Source organism: Copidosoma floridanum, unplaced genomic scaffold (genome assembly GCF_036245765.1).
Source record: "Copidosoma floridanum isolate Cflo_tuat_1 unplaced genomic scaffold, Cflo_Japanese_pri ptg000001l, whole genome shotgun sequence".
Lineage (NCBI taxonomy): Eukaryota > Metazoa > Arthropoda > Insecta > Hymenoptera > Encyrtidae > Copidosoma > Copidosoma floridanum.
The window spans coordinates 1,546,211-1,563,730 of NW_028321878.1; the positions used below are offsets into that span (position 1 = coordinate 1,546,211).

General features: G+C 43.5%; 5 protein-coding genes across 5 annotated transcripts; 2 read left to right on the forward strand and 3 right to left on the reverse strand.

Annotated features, from left to right (window-relative positions):
- Positions 1-949: 949 nt before the first annotated feature.
- LOC106645972 (uncharacterized) lies at positions 950-5,525 on the forward strand. The gene is made up of 6 exons (XM_014361953.3): positions 950-1,372; positions 1,877-2,028; positions 2,113-2,344; positions 2,420-3,474; positions 3,554-3,855; positions 4,490-5,525. The coding sequence occupies exons 1-6, from the start codon at positions 1,354-1,356 to the stop codon at positions 4,554-4,556; spliced, it is 1,827 nt and encodes a 608-aa protein (XP_014217439.2). The 5' UTR covers positions 950-1,353; the 3' UTR covers positions 4,557-5,525.
- A 723-nt stretch (positions 5,526-6,248) lies between these two features.
- LOC106645973 (myrosinase 1-like) lies at positions 6,249-8,607 on the reverse strand. The gene is made up of 6 exons (XM_014361954.2): positions 8,187-8,607; positions 7,968-8,101; positions 7,637-7,894; positions 6,964-7,575; positions 6,590-6,828; positions 6,249-6,491 (listed from the first exon to the last, which is right to left on the reverse strand). Exons 1-6 carry the CDS (start codon positions 8,446-8,448, stop codon positions 6,332-6,334), a joined length of 1,665 nt encoding a protein of 554 aa, XP_014217440.2. The 5' UTR covers positions 8,449-8,607; the 3' UTR covers positions 6,249-6,331.
- A 399-nt stretch (positions 8,608-9,006) lies between these two features.
- LOC106645980 (venom acid phosphatase Acph-1-like) lies at positions 9,007-12,285 on the reverse strand. Its single transcript, XM_014361964.2, has 6 exons — positions 11,862-12,285; positions 11,681-11,794; positions 10,315-10,528; positions 10,042-10,244; positions 9,643-9,963; positions 9,007-9,581 (listed from the first exon to the last, which is right to left on the reverse strand). The coding sequence occupies exons 1-6, from the start codon at positions 11,961-11,963 to the stop codon at positions 9,315-9,317; spliced, it is 1,221 nt and encodes a 406-aa protein (XP_014217450.2). The 5' UTR covers positions 11,964-12,285; the 3' UTR covers positions 9,007-9,314.
- Positions 12,286-14,144: 1,859 nt separating this feature from the next.
- LOC106645981 (venom acid phosphatase Acph-1-like) lies at positions 14,145-15,452 on the forward strand. The gene is made up of 5 exons (XM_014361967.2): positions 14,145-14,243; positions 14,302-14,570; positions 14,638-14,921; positions 14,990-15,198; positions 15,281-15,452. Exons 1-5 carry the CDS (start codon positions 14,184-14,186, stop codon positions 15,413-15,415), a joined length of 957 nt encoding a protein of 318 aa, XP_014217453.2. The 5' UTR covers positions 14,145-14,183; the 3' UTR covers positions 15,416-15,452.
- LOC106645982 (venom acid phosphatase Acph-1-like) lies at positions 15,448-17,209 on the reverse strand. Its single transcript, XM_089592690.1, has 6 exons — positions 16,976-17,209; positions 16,791-16,892; positions 16,461-16,726; positions 16,242-16,395; positions 15,837-16,160; positions 15,448-15,754 (listed from the first exon to the last, which is right to left on the reverse strand). Exons 1-6 carry the CDS (start codon positions 17,084-17,086, stop codon positions 15,551-15,553), a joined length of 1,161 nt encoding a protein of 386 aa, XP_089448816.1. The 5' UTR covers positions 17,087-17,209; the 3' UTR covers positions 15,448-15,550.
- Positions 17,210-17,520: the final 311 nt, after the last annotated feature.

The window sequence follows — 17,520 nt, forward strand, 5'->3', positions numbered from 1 at the left end:
AATAAAAAATTGTCCCTTGAAAGTATACACTGTCTAGAATTCTTTTTTTTTTTTTAACGACAAAAAACTTGACTTGCGCCAACAGCTCCGAGACGGTTTTATTTGGTAAAACTATGGGAACACTTTTTGTGAAGTAGAATTACTCACTTCCAAATTAGCTGTTATTTGCATCGAGAGATTTATTTTAGATTTAAAAAAAAATCCAGTTCCAATTTACTGAATGTTTCCATCAAAGTTAAAAAAAAAAGTTGTCATTCCATCTCGAGTATGGAAAAAATATAGTATCACGAGTCAGTGATGTATATATTTCGCAAACGTTGAAAAATGAAAAAATTTGGCAAAACGGGTTCTACAAATTTTGCTTTGACGGAGGTCTTGTCCACAAAAAAAAAAAAAAAAAAAAAAAACAATTTCAGAGAATTCAATTTTTTTCAAGCATACGAATAAATTTTCAATCGATCATTAACTAATAAAATAGCAACTATAAATAGATTAGAAAAACTCTTAACAGCGTCTGATCCTCTTATTGTGTAATAAAAAAGTGTTGGCGATGAATTTTTATACAGTTTTTGCGGCTTTGGCTCTTAGTCGACACCGAAAACCTTACTAAGTATATACTTATAGTTTCCAATCCGTAGGTATACCGACGGTCATGCCACTATTGCCACTGCGGCCGACCTCTGCAGTCACTGCTAGCAGATAAGTATATCTATCTATAGCAACAAAGTTTTTCTTACACCGTGTCTGCGGTGCGGTGTATGCATACTTACCTATGTGTAAGTATCTCTATAGTGAACTTAATCCCTGAATGTATGCCAATTTGCCAATACTTTTAAGTAAGTAATGGTGCTTTGCTAAATATACAGTGCGAATGTGCGAATAAAATGATCGTGCGCTGGACTGAACTGGACCTAGGTATAACATGGACAGATAAGAGACAGTTGTCGACTGACTCGCGTCTCGTCTACAGCTCTACAGCGCAGGGCAAGGTAAGGTACGTCCATTTCCGTGAGGACGTCCCGTCTTTCCTCGCGTCCTCCACTGATGATGGTCATTGTTAACTCGTGCCTGGTTTGTCGTGTGCGCGTGTCTATGTCGTGTTAGTCGTGCAACATTCACCGCTCCAAAACACACTCCAAAAAATATATACTTATATACCCATCTGCTCCTTCCCACCGTGTTGGTGTAACAAATTGGAGGAAGCTGGAGCTTAAGCAATAATAATGCTTCGCAACAGCCTACGCCGCCACCACCACCTGAGCTGCACGTCGTCATCGGCGCGTGGAGCAGGAGAAGGAGGAGTCATTTAGGAGCAGCATCAGCAACATCAGAGGATAGAGCAATGAGTTAACGATGCTGAGTGCATTCGGCGGTACGAATTGAGCTTTTCGTTTTATTTACCTGCACACGCAACCATGTCATCTCACACTCAAGCCTTTTGTGCCGGTGTCCATGTAGTTATTTACACACATTTATTTTTACTATTAGTATTATTATTATTACCATTACCTGGTTTTTTTTTAGAGTACATCATGTGTGCTTTGTGTTGAATTTTTTTTTGTTTTGCGCGTCAGACGGCGCTTATCCCTCGTTTGCTTTCCTTTTTACGTTTTGACCTGAATTTTGAGCAAACGACATCTTTTAAGCATCAAAGTAGGGCGATCTCCCGTGTAGGTATGTTTGACTTGACACAGTTTTCGGCACATTCATACCATTATGAGGACCAACTTTTCATTTAAGTGTCTCAAACTAAAAACTACTCACTTATTTATTGGAAAAGTATCAACCAACTGCTATATGGTGGTAATGTTAACTGATGACAATTTTCTTTTGTTGCACTTGACTTGGCTACTGCTGCTGCTGTTGCATTGTAAAGCTGAAGCACTGGCTGGCGCTGGTGCTATGTGCAGAGACATAAATGGTTCTAGCATCGAGACGGGCCAGTTTTATGTTCCCGGACCAAAACCCTGCACAATCTGCGTGTGTGTTAATGGAAATCCCACCTATTGCAAAGCTGTGCTGTGCAAGGTATCCCTTTTGAATTTTACCTTGACCAAATAGGTACTAGCGTCATCTTGTGTAATTGTAAATCACCAAAAATTACCTTTTTAGTACAAGGATCAAGAGTCTCTGCCAAACAAAGATTGCAAGACTTTTCGCTTTGGCAGTAATTGCTGCGAATTGATTTGTTTGGATGACACTTTGTCTTCTACGACCAATGACGGGACTGACTTAAACCCAGAGTTGAGACCACTTCTCTTGGGCTATATATTGGCTGTAATCATTGGTACATTTTTCATTGTATCAATAATTTTGTTTTTACACTTTAGGTTGAAAAAAAGAGGTATATAACATACTAATACAGTGACTTGTGACGATTTTTACCGCTATGCGTTAAACTTTTTTCTTTTTACTGTAGAACAACAAAATAGTCACATAGCTGATGATCAAAGATCATTGGGCAGTATGGGCTACTTGGACAGAAATAGCTTACAGCATGGCATGCCGATGGACGACTTGCCGTGTAATGGAGGTTATCCTCTCTGGAAGCCCCCAAGCAATTACTTCCCTCGTGGGGAAGCTCCTCCTCCTTACGAGGAAGCAGTGGCCGCAGCCAGAGCTGAGCAAGCCTTGCTATCCATGAACCAAAATACACTTTCGCCTCTTAATTTTTCCAATGCATATTTGATGGAGCACACTGCCCATACCAATATCTCATTAGTGACCAATAGTCAAAATGGATTACCTGCTAGTTCACCTACATTGTCGCCAAACAATGCATCGAGCACATCTCCATTGATTTCTGCCCCTACCAACAGACCTTTGAGCAGTCCGGCAGCCCACAGCTGTTATCAATCCAATCAAACGGAAGTCGCAGCACCTGATTTTTGCTCTGGTGCATGCTCAACGAGTTTTGCTGCGGGCACGAATATCTACGAGAATCTACCAATACCCGTCAATAGATCAGCATTATCGAGTAGTGCCAGTAACATCACAGTGCAAAACAATTCGTCTCCTGGTAATCAACGCCTGCAGCCAAGCCCTCAGAATTCAGCTGGACAGAGTTACAGGCAAACGACGCTTCCTCGTCTGGGAGGAGCTTTTACGATATCTGCCACACTTTCCAACGCCCAAGCTGGTGTACACAGAACGATACCGCGAAATCTGGCGACCAGTGGGAGTTTGCGTCTGCGGGGAGAGTATTCCGTTCAACGTTCGGTTGATCCGTTTAATTCGCCGTTGACATCCCGTAAAAATAACGCTGCCGGAAATGCCAGCCCTTCACCAAGAGCTGCAACTTCATCGACAGGTGTCGCGTCTAATGTCCCATCAACTTTCTCTAGCGGGAAAGGTGCGGTACGGACTAATGCATTTTTCGACATGGATTCGCATTCTCAGGAGAAAACGTCCACGCCAGCGAAAACTACGGATACCAAATCAAAAGATGCATCCACGTCGTTATGCAACTACAAAGTATACCATTACTTCTGTAATAGATTCATTGTGTTTCGACCGAGTTGAACTACTTAATCACGTACTTGAACTTTGACAGCCTCCGCTAGCTGCAGCAAACGAAGTCAATGAAGAAGGAAGCTTTGATTCGGTTACTTGTACGTGTAGCGGTCAAGTCTTGCCGCCACTACACGACGAGGCTGACGATTATCGAAGCGAGTGCGAAAATTGCAAAAGTGCAAGCGGCTCTAGGTTTTATTTAGACAACGAGGATGAGTTGGTTACATCGCCGCATGAAACAATGACGCTGCAGAGGAGGCCAGAAGATGCTGCTTCTGGTTCAACTCCCCAGTACTACAGAACTTCTCTCACCTTACCTACCAACACGCGCTCCCGTACAAGGTAATATTCATAATATATATATCGGGTTCGTACCGAGTCTCGTTTCAAGTTGTAATATTTACGACAAAAAATCTTTGAATCAATCGATCGCTGCTTTCGCGTCATGAAAGACAAAGGAATCACTATGAAAATCGATACTCTGAAATATCAATGTCATAACTCATGTCTTTGATTCGTTTCGTCAATATTTATTATTGCCAATTACGTTAAAAAACTCGTACCCCTAGATTCGAACTCTTATTTAAGGACATTCTTTACTTTTCAGGTGATTTTTTCATTGTGCCGTATGTTTATGACACTTTATGTAATAATTCTCAAATGCTATAACGCGTGATTATTTACTCTATGAATCATGCGTAAAATGACTTATTTTTTATTACATGCATGCATTTTTTTTATTTATGCTTATGACTCTTTTAAACGCTTAAAAGTAAAACACCAATTATCATAGTAGTCACAATCAATCTCCGCCACTCCAGCAGAACCTATCTATAACATTAAATTAGTCCCACAGAACCAACCATTGAGAATCATTTCATTTTTGATATACCAAAGGGGTTTACTTTCGAAAGATAGAAATAACAATATAATTATAATTTCGTTTCAAAAAATGATAGTCAATGTGCTTTTGTAGAAATTCGCGAGGTAATTGGTTCAGCTCGATGCCGGAAAGCTCCACAGAATCTTCTGATGGCGAATAAAGTAATTATGCCATGAAAAGGTAAAATTTCATGAGTCGAGAAGAGACAACCACCAAAGCGTCGAAATAGTTATCTAATGAATAGATATTCCTATAGATTAAAATTATTTTATCAATCTTTTGATCTGTGCAATTGTTTTCACCAAAAGTTTTCACTTATACCTTAATGCCAAGGATATAACTAATTTTTTTTACTGATTCAGACTGACTGCAGTTTATACTTGTAATTAGTAACAAAGGAATTCTGCTTACAAGTTACCATGTGTCAAAGAATTTTAGTATTAGAATTAAAATGTAAATTTTAACATTGAACATAGGCAAATGACAATATTTCTTAAAAATTCAATTGTATTGTTGAATCGTACTAATTAAAACAAGTTATTACACCTCTCAGCAATATTGATGAATCAAATGTTTGAGAGATTCTTTGGAAAATGGAGTTCAAATATTTGAAAAATGTTTGAGTTTTTTTAAAACTTGTGATTTCTGCCAAGCATAGTTAGCAGTTTTATACTTTTTACAAATTTCATTTTTTAAATATTAAAATTATTAAGATTATTGTTGTTTTAGATTTATATTTATATGTATTTCTTTACAAAAACGTGTTTTTAATATAACATATATTTGTTGTTAAATAATTTGTTGTTATGGGATAAGTGTCAAATAATGACGTTAATATATATTAAAAAATTATTTACAGTATTTTTTAAACTAAATTATTAAAAAAAAAAAAATGAAACTTGATGTTTAAACTTTTTTTATGACTTTTAAACATATAGTGACGTACATTCGTCATCTGCAATTGACTCAAAACTTTCTTAAATTTTTAAGTGTACTGATATCGCTTAGTTTAAAAAACAAATATCTCAAAGCTTAAGAGTTGCTTGTAAAAATTTAAGATCTATAAAAATTTAATGTATAGATGAAAATATCTTTAAAAAAGTATTTTTTAATGTGAATCTTAAAATAGTTGTAAAAAATAATAATTCAACTTACAAAAAAACATTTATAAAATAGTACAAGATGTAATGTACAAGATCAAAATACTGTCGTTCTATAGATTAATATTAATCAGTAATGCATTCCTGACCACAACATTAACTTTTGTTCATATAATTAGGAATCTTTAATAATTCACGTAAAACGCGGGAACAACGTTTTCATAGTAACAATTTTTAACATTAAGAAGCATTTTGCATATGCATTACATGTTCGGATTTCCGAGCGTCAGAGCTTCCTACTGTTATTTTATGACTAAAATTAAAAAGTTGAATCTTATTTAATCTTATTGGGTGATGAAAAATGTTTTAAGACTCTGATTAAACTAATTCTAAAATAAAGTTATACTTGCCGGTTGTCTCTAACTGTGGTTATATACTGTAGCTATTAGGGATAAAAATGAAATATCAATTTTCTCCAACGTCTGATTTATTTCCATTGTACATTTTTATAAGAAAAGTACGACTTTTGAGCTTTTTTAATTCTCGTTCATTTTTTTTAATACTTGATGAAACCCAAAGTTACCAGTATTTGATTATCAATAGCTAGAATAAAATGAAGATAAGTCAATTGTAAATAATACATTGTCAACAAAGTGATTAAAATAGTGTATTAAAAATTAATGTTTAACGAAAATAAATGAAGTGTATGACTGGTTGAACCAACTATTTTTATTCCACTGTGTACAACAAGAAACAAAATCGTTACACCTTATTACTGTAAACTAAAATAAACAATGCCAAAAGATACATTCTGTGTTTACTTTTATTGCTCCGATTAATCCATCGACCAACCTTTCACGCTTCGTAATGCAGTTGTAAAATTTTCCGGAAGTTTTTTCGATTTAAAAAACGATCGAATCACGTTTGCCGACAACTTTGCTCTCCTCGGACGACCCTCGTCGTTGAAGTCAACCGAAAACAAGCCGTAGCGTTTGCTGGAACAAATTAACAAACAAAAATAATTTAGTCAACGCCAGACGTACCCTTTCGGAGGGGGGGGGGCTGGATCGATCGTACCATTTAAACGGCTCACCTGTAACCATCTTGCCATTCGAAGCTGTCCATCAGGGACCAAACAAAGTAACCCCGAACATCAAGACCAGACTTCATCGCCTCGAGCAGCTCGCCCATGTGGTCGTACAGATAAACTGCTCTGTCCACGTCGTAAGACTCCCCAAAGTCCGGATACCCATTAGCAGTTATGTAAATCTTTGGCAAAATGTAGTCGTCGCTCAGTCGCTTCAGCAACTTGCCGAAATTCCCCGCCGTGTTCTGCTCGCACGTACGTGTGCATATACATAAAAAGCCGTTGCTTTCAAAATGCCAGTCAATAAATTTTATGAAAAGCTATAAGCTTTGCAACCGATTTTTCGCAACGAATTGGCAAATCGAGCACGGGAAATATACCTTGACCTCGTGAGCACCGAAGGCGTCCTCGTAGGGCAGCCAAGTCGCAGCCATGTCGGCCTCTAGGGACGACTCCCCGGGTGTAGCAGCACTACCACAATCATATGCAGCGGGCGGAGCACTAGTGGCGAGAGATCGCACCGAGTAGGTCGTGAAGAAGCTCAACCCGAGGAAATCAAGACTAGACTTGAGGAGCTCGATCTGCTGGCGGTCGAGCGCGGGCAGCCGAGAAGATCGGTAGCCCTGGAGGGCGCTCCTCAGCTCGACGGCGAGCCTCACGGGCTCGGGGTAATTTCCCACCTCGCCGAGCAACGGCTGGAGGAACCAGTAGTTGGCAAACTGAAAGCTCAACTCGGCCGCCTCCGCGTCCTCCGGCGACGTGTAATCCTCCGGCTCGAACCATCGTGCCCCGAGGCTTATGCCCACCTTGCCCCGCTGGAGCCTCTGGAACTCGCTCCGATACATATTGTAGGCTCGCGCGTGCGCCAGTAACACGTGCTGGCCGCACAGGTAGTTACCGATCCCGCTGTCGTTGTAGATCGGCCTGTACGGGTCGCCCAGCTGCCGATTGCACAACTCCCAGGGATCGTTTATCGTAACCCAGAGCTTGACCTGCGCTCGTTTATCAATCACAATTGCCTACATGTATACGCACGGAGCGGTACGGACTCACCCTGTCACCGAAGTACGCAAAGGCCAGCCGGGCGTAGCTCTCAAAGTAGTCGATCATCCTTGGATTCGTCCAGCCGCCGAGCAGCTGCAGCTTGTGGGGAACGTCAAAGTGGTGGATCGTCACCATGGGCGTGACACCATCGAGGACGAGCTTGTCTATCAGCTCGTTGTAGTACCCGACGCCATCGGGACTCACCAGGTTGGACAGACCGTTGGGGAGGATTCGCGACCAGGACAAAGAAAACCGGTAAGCGTTGGCCTGCGAAAAATGTGGGATGACTCTCAAACCGGGTACTGAAAATTGGTCGTAGGTGTGTAAGGTATACTCGTGCCTCGATGTCCTTGACGAGCCCGACGTCGTCCGGCCACTTGTTGAAAGAGTCGCACGCGACGTCACCGCTACCCCCGTCCCTGATCAGACTCGGGCGCTCGTGGGTCCAGTAGTCCCACACCGACAGCCCCCTGCCTTTCAAACAACAAGCCACACCACATTTATTTCTCCTTGCTCTTTTTTAATTTTTGCGCAACTAAGAGATTTTTAAATAAAATACCGGAACGGTTGTACGCCCCCTCGACCTGGTAGGCCGAGGAGGCCGCTCCGAGCCGGAAAGTGTCGGGAAATCGGTTGCGCGCCAGGGCATTGATCGCTTCCACGGCAGCTGCTGGGAATTCAAAGTTCCGCGTGCTCGTGTTGTTCTCGACAACCTCGACGTCCGCGTGGAGCGTTATGCGGGTGCTGTAGTCGGCTTGGAGGAACAGCCCGAACAAACTGCTGAGCGCGTTGATCGTCAGCACTTCGGACACGAACCACATCGTGGCCCCCACGTAATAAGTAACAGTAACGAAACGGAGGAAATTCCACCCGGCTGTAGGTGCTTCGCACTCGCTGTGTTTCGTTTAGCGCTGTTACAGTCGCGCGCCGACAATTGAAACGACCTTCGGCTGTTTATCGCAGCGTACACTTACTTTAAAAGGCTGATACGCGCGTGCTCTTCTTGCGGATGTTTATTTTCCTTCTCAACGTTATATTTATAAATTCATTGGTTAAAACTTGAATTCGAATCTCCTGAAATTTTCGGTCAATCCGTTCGGCTTTACGTTTTTCAGCTCTTACGCTTACGGTTAAAGCACGTACGGGGTCAAATTGGGATTTCGATGGATATATTGTATCGGCAAGTTTACTTTCCAAGAAAAAAAAATACTCAACAACGTATGATAATTGTCTGTACAATGACGTTGATAAATTTTTGATCTGCGCAGCGAGTTGAAAGCTTCACGAAGGCACATTTGCTCGTATTTATTATTTTTATTTATTCTTTCTATATGTATAGATACACAAATGAATTATTAACTGGAAGTTTCGAAACGACGAAAATAATAATACAGTTCGACAATATCGACGACGCGTCCGGCGTTGATTTACAAAATCCCCGATGCAGAGACGCTACACCGAAGATAGTTTAAAGCTTGACGCGTCCCTGTGTCCACCTTCACTCCATCGCCGGCTTCCGAACCGATATCAGTTACACATACCCCAAAAACAACCACCAAGGAAATTTGGCAGATTTTCTCCTATACATCCATACCGTAGGGTAAGTCCTTTTTTTTTTCCAATACACCCGACACTAGTCACGCGCACCGTTGATTAGCCTCCTTGGAATCGGTCACTCGCAAAATTTTTACAACCGAGAACTCCCGGGGACGGCCAACGGCAAAGCAACCAAAAGTACGGAAATAAGTAGGAAATAGTTCGAAACGCCGAGATCCACCGAGGAGGAGCCTCTTGGGCCGTCCGTGGAATGATTGGTCCCGCGGCAGAGGGCAAGACCATCTCCGGGCAAAGAATCCGCCACCAATTCGGTGAAATTCCTCATGGGACAAAAAATGCCACAGCCCACCGGGTAGGGAAAGAACTCGGCATCCTTGCCCCCGGTGTAGTACATGATCTGAAAATCAGAGAGCGCGTGGTGCACGGGCATGCGAGTGTGTAAACGCACTAGACCGTACCTTGACGAAACGCTCGTCGTCGTCGTCGGCGTGGAGCTCGAAAATCAGCGCCGCGCCGGCAGCCGGTACACCCATCGCCGGCACGCCAAGGATCCTCGAGACCCCGGCCAAGAGCCGATCGTCCCCGCTGAACACGCTGATCTTGCGCTCGTCGGCCTCGTGGAAGTCCTGGAGAAGCAGCTTGACGAGCGCTCCGCCGTTCAGTTGTCTCTGGGCCTTCGTCTGGGACAGCAGCTCGTAGGCGGCCAGAGTCGCGTTGAGGAGACCTTGGCCGGGGAAAACGCTCGACGCCCACTGTGGCAGGGTTCGGTTCAGCTCCACCTGGAAAGCTCCCCCGGTTTGTATACATATACGCGTGTACACGTATAGGGTGGTGGTGGGGAGAGAGTCGAGTCTTACGGCGTTTTCCAAGGTGAAGTACAGGGAGGGCACGTCCAGGAGCGTCGAGATGTTCATTTTCCCGACGTCGTGCAAGCGACTGATTAGCTGGACGTGGGCGCCGGTCAGGTCGTCGCGCTCCGAGAGGACCCGGCTCGTTTCGAGTTTGAAGGTGGGGCACAGGGTGCCTAGTAGCACGGCGTCCTCCGTGGCTGGCTTGTACTCTGGATGGGAGAGAAAAACATCAGGGATTGGGTGGAATTATTTTTTGGAGTTGGAGGGTGCGCGGCTTACCAAAGGGGATGGGCTGCCAGGGGAGGTCTTCCTTCCAGATTTGCGGGCCGACCGGTGGCCACAGTCCGGCGTTGATCAGCTCCCCGGCGATGATGGACACGGGGTACTCGGTCGTGCGCATCAGCATCGCCGGCTCGGTGTACAGGGACCCGAGGAAACGGTCGTACGTCTTTCGCAGGCTCACCCCGAGGCCGAACAAGTCTAGCTTGACGCTCTGGAAGGACGCGGGGGGCTTTTAGCAAAATAATCAAGGTGACCATCACCCATCGTTTTTTCGAGTCAAAAGAAGCACAGTTTAACGATAAGAGCAAAGCTTATTTTTCCTAGGGGGTCGATCGGCAAAGTCAGATTTGGGTTTCGACGTTAATTGGAAAAAAAAATGGGATATCTGAAATTCTAGAAATTCGATTCATTCGAGTCGTTGCATGGAACAACCTATATTCCGCTTGGCCGGAAACTTTTCTCCTTTGGGTTTAAACGATTCTAAATTTAACTGGAAATTATTGTCAACGATTATAAATAGATTTGGACCTTGACCTTCTTTTCCAAGCAGACTGCAGTGTCGAGTCAAAAATACCGGCGCGCTGATTGAGAGAAAGCATTGACTCTCTTGAAATAATTTTTTAAAGACTTCTAATAACTTACGATAAAACCGTCCCTGAGATAAATGTCATTGCGGCCATTTCACCTGACTTGTAAACATTTTGGTGGATGTGTTTTGGTTGGCCGACTAAATTTCCAGTAACCAATAAAAATAGCTTGTTATCAGTTGTAGTTGTAGTTAATTGACGTTTGTTGGCATTTGAAAAATCGAATTTAATTAAAAAACCATTTTTTCAGAAAATATGAGTGTTTAATGGTTTCTCTTTATCAAAACGACCGCCTAAACAAAGTCTGGTTAAAAAGAAGGTCAAGGCCTCCACCTTTTATTAGTAACTATTAACGTGCATGGATAATGTGATTTAGAGAAAAGTTTCTCTACAAAGAAGTTAGCATACTGCTGTGAGTTGAAATTTTGAGGCACAGGAACTACACCACATTATGATATTGATAAGTTAAATGAAAACAATATTAATATAATTCCACAAAGACATTTTCTCGTTGAAATTCGATGCCCTTTAAGAATTTCAAATCGAAGCCGTCCAAAAATAATAAATTTTCAATTTTTTTCCATTCTGCGTTAAAATAAAAATCCACAACTTTACCAATCGATCGATTCCTGAGGAAAATTAGCTATAGTATAAGCTTTACTTTTATTAAACTTTGCTATTTTACATGAAAAAAAGAAAAAAACACATGGTCGACGCATTAGTTTTGTCATACGACATAATATATATATATATTTTCGATTATCGGTATAGCTTACGTTGGGGACGTCAACAGCGTTGCTCGTGAAGTACTCGTAGGTCAAATTTTTCGGAACCTTGAACTCGGGCGACAAGTAGTTGTAGTCGGGAACGTAAAATTTGTTGATCGAAAGCTGGAAAAACGTCGCGAGGATAGATTTTAGCATAGTAGCAGCATAAAAAATTTGAGATAAGACTTACGACGCTCAGCAATTTTAGTTCCATCTTTGCCGAGACATAGACCTTCGAAAGCGTCAAGAGCACGCTGTAGACGCACAGTTGGTACAATAGTACAAATTTCATTGTCTGAAAATTATTATTTTTTTTTTTTTTATAAACTCCGAGACGTCGCGGTATCAAAAGAAGACTGAGATAGGTGACGACACGTTGCGCGCGATGGAGCAAAGATTTCCCTTATCACTCGCGGTATTGTGTGAAAAATTTTACGACGATTTCGAGCGCAGGCGCTTCTATTATTGTATTCGGCTGGCATTATCATCTTTTCAAAAACGCGAACGCGGAAAGTGTGTTTTTCACCTCTTGTCAATATTTAACGAGATCCGACGTCGACATTCCGATGCTCAGATGACCGTGTTACCTCAGCTGTTTTTTGATATCAGCGAAAAAAAAATTGATTAAGGCGAGTTGGAAAATATAATTAAGTCGAACAAGCGACGCCGAGACAATTTAAACTGTCGGAAATTCATGCGCGAAGCGTTTTTTTCATCGTCGATAAAATTTTGGTTTCGCATCGCGACGAGCCGTTGCACAAAGGCGCGCAAAATTAGTGCAAACAACGTTGATAGATTTGCCGGGAGAGCTCGGCGAGCGATGAACCGCAAACTACACGCGCACACAGGCACGCCGATCTTCGATTTCAGGAGAAAATCAGCTCTTATCGCTTTATCACGATTATAGTAAATAAAAAGTGTCTGCGAGCACGTGAAGTTCGTGCGTTTGAAATGACGCGTGAACAAACGCGGGAAAGGGAGGATTTAATCATAATGAGTTGAGGCGGAGAGACGCGCGTCGCTGAGGAGATAAAAAGTGTCGTTGTTGATGCGATCGGGTACTCTCTAAGCTGCTTAGAAGCTGCCGCTTTATCCGCGGCTCTCGACTCGTTCGATAAGACTCGCGTCTCTCGGGTCCAAGGAGTTTGGTGTCCGAAGTCGGAGGTATCGTTCAGGTAATACGTGCTATTTGTGTGAAAAAAATCAAAGCGAAAAATTATAAATTTCACTCCAGTTAACACTTGCTCGGGATTATTCGTGTTTGTAACGTAGTGATGAACACGGGTTTTTCCACAAAAACACGAGTTTCTTATATTTATATCACAAAAGTAGTTTAGTAAAATTTTTTTTTTCTTCAAACCCCAACAAAATCACTTTTTTTTCAAAACTTTTTGGCAAGTTGAACAAAATATTCGTATAATTGAAAGTCTATTTGCTCAACAAAGCGCAGTTTTATTGGGGCTATCATCAGCTCTTTTCTCGGATTTCACGTGAACGTTATAAAACAGTATCATATATAATCTCTTATCGAAAAAGTCAAACAAATTTAAAGTGCCCGTCTATTCCGTCGTGGAATTTTTTATTCGAGAGTAAAAAAATGTCAGTTATCAGTAGTTGGACAAAGATCTCAAGCTGTGCGCGATCGTTAAAAAGCGTATGAAGAAAAAAAAGAAAAAAGTTGAAAAAATAAATAAAAATTGTTGACTTGCGTTATTTTCATGAATTTTGCAAAACACTCGCGGTAAGCTCAACCACACTGCAGACATGTACACAAAAAATAATAAAAGTAATAAATAAAATTGCAAGCAATATGCGTCAAAGTACGATAAACTTTCTAGAGTTTAATAAATTTCTCTGACGTTGTTAGCCTTTACCAATCAAAAGTTACGATTACAGTTGCAGCACGCGGACTGACCCTGTCTATCTGTCGGTGGGTACACTCGACGCCCTAGTTGTAACAAATTAATAATACCTATACTTGCGCGATATTATAATTTGTACAAATAAGCGAGACGCGATACACCGATTTCAATGCCACTCGGGCATACTCATCGACTCTTCGGAAACGGCACCATCAGTTTTTTCATGCCAATCGAAACGGTGACCACTGATTTTTAACTCTCACCCGTACAACGATATGTATACTTTTTGCAAAAAAATAAGAGAGTGCGTCCAACACCCATATCGCGCGCAAAAGTGCCAATAAGTACCCGTATATTATTTAACGCGAGTAATCACCACCACCACCACCACACAGTGATCATGACAATGACTCGAGCCATCGGCGCGCTGGCGTGCGCCCTCGCCATCGCCGGGGCGATCGTCCAAGAAGCACCGCCAAACGAGTTGGACAGGGACGACCCGTCGAACCTAAGGCTCGTGAGTGTGGTGAGTACATATACATATATGCACACGCGTGGTGCAATGAAAATATGTCATGATCGGTATACTATGTGTAAACCGCATGCCCCAGGTCTTCCGTCACGGAGACCGAGCGCCCGACCCAGCCGAGATGTTCCCGACGGATCCCCACCAGAGCTTCTACCCCGAGGGTCCCGGTGGACTCACGATCGTAAGTACAAAGCCAATAACGGCCGCCTCGCAAATGACAAAGGGCTCGCGTGTTCCAGGCCGGCAAACGCAGGCTGTACAAGCTCGGCGAGCTGCTGCGGCTTAGGTACGACCACTTCCTTGGGGACGCGTGTCTGCCCGACTCGGTGTTTGCGCGCAGCACCGACTACCCCAGGACGAAAATGTGCCTGCAGCTCGTCCTCGCGTCCCTCTACCCGCCGAGGATGCCCTCCCAATTGTGGAACGCCAACCTGCTCTGGCAGCCGGTACCCACCGTCTACGTCGACTCCAAGAGGGACTGGCTCATGATCCCCGAAAATTGCCCACAGTAATGTCAACTTGTCACCTCGTTAACTCGCTGCATAAATAAAATGGTAATGATAACGATTGCGGAGGTATCTGGCGGAGCGCGCTCGGGTGGAGGGTACGCCGGAGGTTCGGGAAAAGATCGAGAGCTTCCGGGGCTTCATGGACAAACTGACCGGGCTGACCGGTAAGGAGATCTCGAAGCCCGTGGACATGTTCAACCTGTACCACCTGATGACCGCGGAGCGAGCCATGAATCTCACTCTTCCGGGCTGGACCGACGATGTCTTTCCGAGTGGTAGACTCCTAGAGGGTACTTACCTGGAGTACGAGATATTCAGCCACAACAGTCGCATGAGGCGACTCAATGGAGGCAAGTCGTCGAGTGACAAATCTTGGGGATTTGATCATGCGTTAAATCGGTATTTCGGCTGTTCTCAGGAAAGCTCCTTTACGCGATAATGAAGGACATGAAGATGGCTATGGTGGGTGAGATGCCGGAAAATCGGAGGATCGCCCTGTACAGCGGACACGAGACAAACGTAGCCGCTGTTCTTCAGGCGTTGGGTATTTTCGAGCCGCACGTGCCCGCTTACTCGAGTGCCGTTATCTTTGAGCTTCACGCGATAAACAACGAATACTACGTTAAGGTATACACTAATTTGCCTTTTTTTCTTTTTTTATTATTGCTACACTGTTGGAAAGACTCACGAGTGCCATCCCATATTACAGGTAGTGCGTTACTTGGGCATACCATCCGAGTTTGTGGTGCAACGGATTCCGGGTTGCGAGGAGCTGTGTCCCTTCAGGACATTTTCGTACCTACTGAGAGACGTGATACCAACGCAAAATGAATTGGACTGTTAAACAAGATCATTAATTTAGTCAATTGTTTTTTTTTTTTTTTTTTTTTTTTTTTTTTTCTACAATAACAAATCGTGTCTTTCGTCATTCTTCGTTGACATCCCAATGGTATATTTATTTGTTCTCATTCGCAATTTGTCAGTCCTCGATGTTGACTACGTCCGTGTCGAAGATTCTCCCGATCTCCTTGGGCTGCAAGTTTTTCAAGAGGCACAGCATGTCCTCGTCCGAAGGTATCACCGGACCGACGATTTTTTTGTACCTGTCGTACTCGCAAACTTCCGCGCAGCCGTCCAGTTTCAACGTTTTGAGCGTTTTTGGCTCACCGCTGTACAGCAATAACTGGAAGGTAAAAAAAAATAAAAAAATATCGAGCAAACCCGAGCATTCCCCTCGAAAATAAAAAAAAAAAGGGTATGCTCACCCTCACAAAGATCTTGTCGTTTTCGTCCCGCAGTTTTTCCAAAATAATGGCAGACCCGTACTCCGGGAATTGCGAAAGGGTCACATTGTGGGATTTGGCGAAGGAGTACAAGGTCTTGTCGTGGGCGCTGTACAGATAAATCTTCCTTCCCTTCGAACCGGCGGTTTCCATGTTGTCCAGGAACTTTTTGACAAACGTCCCGCCGTACAGCCTCTTCAAATCGGTCGTCCACGACAGGGCTTCGAGGTAAAACCTGCCCGCGTCGACTAGTTTCGCGTAAACCTCCTCGCTGTACCACCTCGGCAGGGGCAGGTTCAAATTTTTCTGAAATAAAGAAACCGTTAAAAACAAACACAACTTTGGCGAGGTGGGAAAAAAAAAAAAAAAAAAAAAAAAAACCCTCACGTGTATGACGATTGCGTTGTACGCGCAAAAGAGGCTGTCAAAGTTGAACTTTTTCCCGTTGCTTTTCTCCATCGTCCCGAGAATGTCGTCGTGCTCTGCCGCCAACTGCTTCATCTCCTCGGTGTCGAACAGATCCTTCAAGAATTGCCTGTACCTATACCGGGAGGGAAATACACTTACAGTTTCAATGGCAGCGTATACACACCTCGACAGTCTTACTTGGGACAGTCGCGCGCCTTGATGAGGATGTCGAGCGGGCGGGGGTTGGAAAACGTTGGGACGGGCAGCCAGCGCAAGTCCTTGTTCCACATGAGCTTGTCCGTGGGGGGGAACAGGGCGGCCAGGACCAACTCGAGGGAAGCCTTCGTCCTACTGACTCCGGACGCGTACGCGTAGACAAATTCCGGCCTGTAGTCCTCCGTGAGGAAAGCGCCGTACCGCTTCCTCAACATCTCGCCGAGCTGGTACTCTTGCGCCATTCCTTGCTAAAGATCGCCATGATATATTTCTCATGCGACTGTGTGACGTTTTACGTGTTGGTACACTCACGTTTGTCAATTGGGCCAGTCCCCAGGGCTCGTAGAGGGTTGCGTTGTTGTCCAACAACGCCAGCTCGCACTTTACGGGGGTCCTCGCACCGTGTCTGAAGAGCTGGAGGGGGAAAAACGTGAGATATTTTAAATCAAAGTGCACACTCGCGATCCAACGAATTTCGGTTGAAAAACGATTCTTACGACTTGGAGTAGCTCCGTTTTCAACTTTTTTTCTTCGGATGAGTCGACGAGCGTGGCGTCCCAGCTCGCGGCGAGGCACAAGAGTAGAACAAACTTGTTACGGGGAAACATGATTGCGCGGTCGCGTCCGCCAGCGTTGACGTCCGACAAACAAAAGCTCACTGGTTCGTGCTCATTGAGTGTACAACTCGTCGGTGGCAGCGCTCTCGTTGTTAATGTTATAGGCGCGCGTGTCGAAACAACGGAAACATACATTTATATTGGCGCGTTTATCTTCGTCTTATCGCGCGGAGCGGGCTTTTTTGATCAATTTGACGTGTGTTTGTTAATCGCAACTTTGCTCGGGAGGTTTTTTGGTTTTTTCTTTTTATTCTCTGCTTGTACAGTATTACTTTAATTGAGCGTTTAACTTGGTCAAGAGTTGATCAAAGGTTTTTAAGCATTATTTTTTCGTTAAAACATCTCTTATTTACACTATACTTATCAAGTAGTTTTTTTTTTTTTTTTTTATCACAACTGGTGATTCACATTATGAGGAAAAGTTT